This window comes from Sinocyclocheilus anshuiensis, unplaced genomic scaffold, assembly GCF_001515605.1.
Source record: "Sinocyclocheilus anshuiensis isolate Anshui unplaced genomic scaffold, SAMN03320099.WGS_v1.1 scaffold329, whole genome shotgun sequence".
Classification (NCBI taxonomy): Eukaryota; Metazoa; Chordata; class Actinopteri; order Cypriniformes; family Cyprinidae; genus Sinocyclocheilus; species Sinocyclocheilus anshuiensis.
The window spans coordinates 500,117-508,523 of NW_015540881.1; the positions used below are offsets into that span (position 1 = coordinate 500,117).

The window sequence follows — 8,407 nt, forward strand, 5'->3', positions numbered from 1 at the left end:
CACTCGGCGGCCATCTTTGAAACGCCTCTCGGGCATGCAAGTGCAACTCCTATCTCTTTGAATGGGGAAACATCAAGTTCTCCAAAACTGTTCACTAAGCTTTCTTATTTGAAATCACCAAAGAAATCGGACAACAACTGTGTCATAAATGTTGTTTATTTTCCACAAATATCGTTATAAAAAGCTTATTTTTCAGGCTAAGATCAGCCAGTGCGCATAAAAGGACAAGTTATTCATGCAGAGGCACACTTGATGTACTCACCGAGGCGACTCCCATGATGAGAGGGAATGTTACAGAGGAGCAAGCATCTGGGGTTTGGCCAAAGATTGTGTAAGGAGTCTGGAACCAAGCCTTCTCATTGGCCCAGATGACATCGCACAGGGGCAAGATAGACGCTCCAAGCCCAATAGCAGGCCCATTCACAGCAGCAATGATGGGCTTCTTGAACTGAATAAATGTGTTGACGAAAGTTCTGAAGACAACAGAAAACATTGGTTTATATATAGCTACTATTACAAAACAGTTCCCTGAAATATGGTGGTAAAATAGCTGTCATAATATTTATATTCTCATCATTTTGTACCTGATTGTCTCCGCCATTTTGATACTTTCTTTTTTCCTATCATCCGTGAGCCGCCTAATAAAATAGATGAAGTCGAGGCCAAAGCAGAAGACGTTTCCCACGGCGCTCAGTAGAACAAGTTTACTGTCATCAGCTGCAGCTGTGGCCATGGCACTCTGAACCTCTTTCATTACCTGGAAACCATTTGAGTGATGTTATATCACTTCAGAGTGGGGTGGGGGGAATGACCAATATCACAGTACGAGTAATATCATATATAATAGAAACCTAGTTACACTGTGTCTATGTCAGAATGTGACAAGACGTGTCAAAACAAAATGGCTTCCATTACATGCGCCTTTCTGTCACACAGTCTGGAGAGAACACTATACATGTACTGTATGGCATCAGATTTTTTTTTCTACTGTCATACCATCCAGCCTGAATTCAGGTATTCAGATTGAGGTTTTTACTTTTTAAACTATAAAAACCAATGAGTGAAATGTCAAGATACTTAAAAATAGAACAAACTCTTTTTATGCATTTTAAATCTAAAGTCAAATCAACATTTCTAACATGAAATATATTTGTACTCACATCAGGATTCAGTGAATTGTTCTCAGAGGTCTTTGTAGAAAACAGAATGTGTGTAAAGCCATCTTGTTTCTTAACTACAATATCCCTGTAGCGGTAAGCACTCTCAGTTTGACGAACACTAAAGCGCAGACGCTTGTCGAAAGTTGCACGGTCCTCAAAACGCCTTTTGCCTGTCAGCCCTGAGCTGCTCATCACTCCTGCCGCAGCACTCTGAGTAATGGCTGTTCCATTTGCAGACGAGGCCTCCATGAGGGTAGTCACGCCTATGAAACAACATCAAAAGCAAAAGTGAATTAATAAAATATGATATAAATAAAATATAGCAATACTGTAGTAATAATCATATATATATATATATGATAAAAACACTATTTTATTATTTTGTAAATATTAATAAATATATACATTTTTTTTAAAAATACTTAAAAAAAAAATTAAGCTGTTTTCAACATTAATAAGAACTGTTTCTTGAACACTAAATTGGCATATTCAAATGATTTCTGAAGGATCATGTGACACTGATGATTGGAGGAATGATGCTGAAAAATACGCTTTGCCATCAGGAATAAATTACATTTTAAGTTATATTCAAATAAAAAAAAAAAACTCTTATTTTAAATTGTAATAATATTTCAAAATACTACTGTTTTTAATGTATTTCTGATCAAATAAATGCAGTCTTGGTGAGCATAAGAGACTTCATTCATAAACCCTGAAAAATCTTACTGAACTGAACTTTTGAAAGGTTGTGTATATTTATGGATGCAACATCATGGCCTGAAATTAATTAATTTTAGTTAAAGTCATCTGCATATGCAAGTATAAACAAATTATTACAAGTTAGACCTATTACATTTTAAAATTATTTCCTTCCGTTTTACAAATCAAGACCATTGTAGCAATGTTAATTTTAATGGAAAACTAGCATCATATTCAGGATAACATACGCCTTCTGAATCAACTCCTGGAGGTACCCTCAAAAATCACTTGATGTTCTGCAGCAACACATTTGCTTTCATTCATCAAGTGCTTGTTTATTAGCGTTTATTGTGCTGTTCCATGACTAGAAACACACAATCCATTAAATTATACGAGTAGGGCTGAAACAAACATATTTAATGGTGCTTCCAGGCCTGGAACTAAAACCCACTCTACTAAACCTCAAAAGAATGTAGTGTAATGTTCTCAGTGTAAGTCGAGAGAACTCTACCTTTCCCGTTTAATGTGCGGACGGCAGCGGGGGTAATGGGAATCTGCGGTGGCAGAAGGGCTGTTTGCGTTCTGGGCCTCGTGCCCATACGAGCCCGTTCCTCTCCTTGTACACGCACAGCTCTGGCGGGTTTCTCCAGCAAGGCCACTTCAGGGGGCACAGCATCTGGCTCTTGGCCTCCCTGCTCCAGACTGTGCGCTGCCTCACTGGGAGACTCCTCTGTGTCAGTGCGGCTGTTCATTGGGCTCTTCGGCACTAGGATTTTGATGCCAGATTTAGCCAGGTCCATACTACGCCGCAGCGCACTCACAGTGGGAGCAGCTGTCGGCGCTGCCGTCGGAGCCGTGTCAGTGACTGTGCCACTGCTACTCACGCCAGCCGATCGCTTACTCTTCTGCTGCTGCGCATCGCTGTTGTGCGGTGAATGCTGTGCTGGCTGAAGCCGTTTTGTGGAGGGTGTGTTTGGGGTGGGGGGAGAGGTCTTCGCTGTGTTAGGACTCACTGAGGACTGCTGAGGCCTGCTGATTTGTTTGCGGGCGTTGCCTCCGGCTGTGCTGGGAGAGCTACGTGTGGAACGGAGTAAAGCTACGTCTTTCTGCTTCTCGCTGTGTTGCCGGTTAAATTCATGGATGAACTCGACGCAGCTGGACAGGTGATTCTCCGGCTCCCAGGTGTCTCCCTCAAAGCCGTAGCCTCTCCAGCGGACCAGGTACTCAGTCTTGCCCTTTTTGTTCTTACGTTTGCCTACTATTCTCTCCACCTAAAGAGGGGCATGCAGATAAAGTATGGCTTAGTGAAATTTATGTAAAATAATAACATGCTGGAGATTAAAGAACAGCATTTACTCAAAAGTTATGAAGGAAATGGCAATTTATATCAATACACTTTTACTTTAATTTTTTTAAAGCATATGTAATATATTACATATATATAGCAATTATTACATATGCTAGATAAATGAAAAGCAGGTAGTTGTAAAAACATCAAATGTGACCCTGGACCACCAAACCCGTCATAAGGGTCAATTTTTTGAAATTGAGATTTAGGCTATACATCTGAAGCTGAATAAATAAGCTTCCCATTGATGATGAGTGCGCAAAAAATGTTCTTAGCAATGCATATTACTAATCAAAAATTAAGTTTTGATATATTTACGGTAGGAAATTTACAAAATATCTTCATGGAACATGATTTTTACTTAATATCCTAATAATTTTTGGCATAAAAGAAAAATATAGTAATATAATATAATCAATAATTTTGACCCATACAATGTATGGTTGGCTATTGCTACAAATATTTCCGTGCAACTTAAGACTCGTTTTGTGTTCCAGGGTCACAAATGTTTGCATCACCCCTTAAAATTATGATTTTAGATGAATAAATGAATGAACACTACCATTCTTAACTGCACTCAATTGGACTGAACAAAGGACTGAATAGGTAATATGGCCAGCAAGGAGGTTGTGTAGTTTCATGATTATTAAATGTTGGTGCAGAGATATTGAGGATGGTCATATAATTTGCAATTAATATTAAACAGCACCCTTTCTATACATGGTTTATTGGCTGCGTATAACCCTCATGTTTTGTGACGGTCCATGTGTTCAGGATTTTCTTTTTCCCAAAAATGCCAGTTAATTTTATTGCATTAATTAACTAATACTGACAAAAATGTACTAACTTAGTTCACACAGGGTTTAACAACAACCAAAAATTGCCCGTACTAATTGAAAGAAAACAAGTTGACAAAAAGACTGAATCCAAGATTTGGTGATCAAACATAAATAAAAGAGATTTAAAAGCAATATTTAAAAGGCTAGTGTATTTATTTATTTATTTTTTGAATGGGAACACCAAAGGATTTATCATCACAGAACAAAGGTTAAAGAAATAGCACACCCAAAAAACAAAAATTCTGTTATCAAATTGCCCTCACGTCATTCCAATCCCAGGGCTCGAAATTGCGACCATTTTGGTCGCATATGCTCCCGGAATTTAATCAGCGCGACCTCAAAATATATTTGGGGGCATTTGAGTGCAAATAATTTGCATACGAACACATGCTGAAATGAGTGCTGTGCCTGCCTGTGATGAGGAGATTGTGAATAAAGAATGAATATTAGTCGAATTTAAAATAAACATTTGCATTTGAATGTTAGGTGTGCATCAGGGAGCGTCATCAGTGGCACACGAGATGCGGTGATGATGTAAGTGACGTTGTTGCATTTGAATGTTTTGTTAGTCTAGCCCACGAGATGCGCCGCTGCTGTGTTATGCATTCAAAATATTAGAGAAATATAGAAGCTCAGTGCAGAGAAGATCTTGAATGGGTTAAAACCGAAACCAAGCCATTCACACAGAACGCATATTCAGCGTATTTTTAGACGGACAAATATGACTGCTGCACTCACGTCTCACAGAAGAGATGTATAGAAAGCCATGCAAAGTTAAAACAGTTTAAACTTTTAGAAAACACGTCACGGATTTGTGGAGGTTTATTCCTTTTCACTGCATCTCATATGTTTTTAAATGCAGTCTGTGTGAATGGCGCTTCGGCTCTTTGGATTAAGCAATGCATAAATACATGATGCTGTTTTGTTCATAATTGTTTATGCAATTTACGAAATTATATTTTATTTTTATGAGTTAATTTAGACAATGCACGTTTTTATAGAGTTTCTTGCTAAATGCGCTGCATTATTTTGCTCATTGCGCCCTCGTGTGGCCTTGGGAGACAATTAGACCTATACAATAAAGACCTATTTAATCTGCATATAAAACATTAGAAATTAGATGGGGCAAAAATGCCACTAAATTCGACAAAAATGCCCCTGCACAAACAAATTAAATCTATTACGTCTGTTGGTAACAAAGTGAATATGAACAGACAGTGTCGATTGCGGCATGTTGCACCGTATTTCATTTTAGGCGTTTATATCGTTGATACATTTTTTAGCTATATCGCCCAGCCCTATATTAATGTATCACTGAAGGGAACCGACTGTTCTGAGATGGTATTTTCTTTTCATCTTTCATCTTGTACAATGCATTTAAAGGCACAATATGTAAGATTTTTTTATTAAAATATCCAAAAATCACTAGAACAGTGTTACATATTTTGCTGACTAACATGATTTCTGCCTGAGTCCCGTCAGATTGCATCGGCTGTGTGGATGAAGACGACAACTCCCATTATTCCGCACTCAGTCACGGCTTTGTCAAACTACACCTTTGCTTCTTTGTTTGTTTTGAATACGCGCCCTCTAGCGGCGAAAACTTACATATTGTGCCTTTAAAGAAGGTTTATGGCCCTGTCCCAAATGGCACCCTAAACCCTCACGGTCTTCCTCTGAGTCCTCATTTTCGTGACGTAATGCCACTTTGACTGCCGGGTAGAAGTCGGCTGCGTTGCTCGCAGGCTTGCGGGCTCAGCAGAAGTGGGGATCGAGGGCACATAGCGGCCGCAAAGGGGGCACTCGCGAGCACCCTTCTGAAAGCTAAAATGACAAATGGGACACCCTACAGTCTTGTGGACTTAACGGACACGCGCACGTAGCGGCCATTGTAAGTCCTCAAGACCGAAAGTGCACACGAAGTGTGCCATTTGGGACAGGGCCTATAAGTGCAGCCCTAGTTTGTTTACAGCAGTAACCAAGGAAAGACTATTTCGCTGATGTTCCATAAGCGCCACCTGCTGTCAGAGAGTGAATTTGCATCTCAGGCAGGCAGACTTATGGAAGAATATTCAGGACTCTTTTCAAAAGGAATTGCAAATTGTATTTTCAATTGTGTTTTCCACATGTGGACGCATAAATTGTGACAATCCAAATGCAACTGCAAATTTTGCATTACCATTTGCATTTTCGCTTTCGCGAACGCACAGTGACTGCCACATTCCAAATGAAAAAGCAAAGTCCATTTGCAACTGTATTTCCCATTTCTTACGAGTTATGAGCCTGTCATATTTAAATACCAATATTAATTACCACATTTGCTTATTCACTCCCTCTGCGTCGTGCATGTAACCTACCAAAACTCAAATGGAATCACAATTCCTTTTGCATTTGAATTTCCGATGTCTACATGGAAATCTGTCAATCAATGTGAGGGGCGGGACTATACTATGGGGCGTGTTTGTATCTGGAGGTGACATCACTCACAGATGACCGTGCCGAATGCTTTGATCAATGGAGGTAATCGGTAAAGGCTCTGCTAAAGGCAGCTGCCAATCAGTTCATGACTCTGTGAACGAACAGACAACCTTCTTGGCACAATACATAATTCTGTCTTTTTTACCCCAAATGCAGTGATTATCCCCTGCTAACAGCGGGAGCAACAACGGTACGCACAATAGGTCAATATTCACTATTACCCAAATGCTTTTTACCTGTCTCAACATCTCTCACTGTTTCTCTCACTCTGATTGATGCAAGTGAGTAAACAGACAAGGCAATTCTACACTTATTACAGTAGGCCTACATTTTATTCCTTTCTTTTAATCTGTAATTGTACGGAAGTTCTAAGTGGCCATGCATTATTATCTTTTTTTGTAACTTTTTTTCTCATGATCACGACTTAATTTAGTCTACTGTTGCTATAAGTAACAAATGCAACCTTGACGGGGACATTCTAAAACGCTTAACCTGGCTTAATGCATTAATTGAGAGTGTTTTTAAAAGACCAAACTCAGGGCAAATGATCGACAGATGACCGTGCGCTCTTCTTGTGGATATTTCAGCAAATGTTGCTTCACTTAGAAATAACGTCTACAATAAATAAATTAAATATAGGCTAATCAAACACTGTTTGTCCAGAGTTAGGCTACGCTAAACATTTTATTTGTGTAATTAACATGTTTAAATCATCTAAAAACAACGCATTCAACACCGCAAGCGCAGGCGGAGCACCTTCAGAAGAATGCAAAAAAGAGCCTGTTCTAAAAAATCTTAAACTGCTTGGATTGAATTTACTTTAATTCAATTTACTCACTTTGTTTGATATCAAATAGTAGGCCTATATAATAATATATTATAATAATTTTTTTGTGATTTTTATTAGTCATGTACGATAGGCTGTGATATCATGTGCGTTACAAGCTCGGGATGTTATGTGTGAGTGTGTGTGTGTGGTTTCCTACAAAGAAATGTAGAAAATACAAAAGATTAGGCTACAACACTGTATAACATCACTGAACTAAATTATACACATATGCAAATCACATTTCTTATTAATATACATGTATTAACAATAAAGATTAAAAATTAGAAAGATGCACATTACAAATATATCGTTGTAAATGAGAAACTGATGAGTCGTGCAGCAGTAATAATGTAACATAACAGATACAATTTCAAGCAAAATGATTATATATATTCAAGCATTTAACATTTCTAAGTTTAATTAAATGTCAGTAATGAACTGCATAAATGATAGCGATCACAAAGAAGGTCCTCTGTCCCAAATGCATACAGTAGCCTATAGTTGATACAGTATACACAGGGGTGCACATAAGTGGTCCGCAGTTCCGCATGTGCGACCAAAATAAAAAATGCGCTGTATAAATAAGTTCTGACAGCGCATTTGCGTACCGACATGGATGACAGCTGTTAATGCACAATTACCATTTTAGATCGACAAACTGTTCTGTATAAGATTTCTATTCAAATTGAAAGCATAAATCTAGGCTACCCGCTGCCGTTTTCAAAGCACAATGCAAAATTGTGACATTTCATTCACTGACGCTCTACTTACTTGCCGGCAACCCACCAAAATAAAAGCCTGCTGATTTTCAGGTTGAAAATGATGAAAATTCATATATATATATATATATATAAAAAGAAGTAACTATTAGCATTTTATTTTTAAGTTTACTTTAAAATTAAATAATTGTATTTGTATTTAATACTCCCTTTTTATATTAAAATATAATAGTATTATCACACTTTATTATTTTGTTTATTTTATTTTTAAAAACTAACTAAATAGTGCAATAATATTATCGCTATTATTATATGGGTCATATGATGTTGTGAAA

General features: G+C 37.9%; 1 protein-coding gene across 1 annotated transcript in view; it reads right to left on the reverse strand.

The window, feature by feature from the left end:
- The window catches only part of LOC107688447 (chromodomain Y-like protein), a 27,450-nt gene that overhangs the window by 4,639 nt on the left and 14,404 nt on the right, over positions 1–8,407 (reverse strand). Inside the window, exons 2-5 of the mRNA XM_016486114.1 lie at positions 2,371–3,130; positions 1,161–1,423; positions 585–757; positions 263–473 (exon numbers count right to left, since the gene is read on the reverse strand). Coding sequence (XP_016341600.1) covers positions 263–473; positions 585–757; positions 1,161–1,423; positions 2,371–3,130 — 1,407 coding nt within the window. The remainder of the gene's footprint in view (positions 1–262; positions 474–584; positions 758–1,160; positions 1,424–2,370; positions 3,131–8,407) is intronic.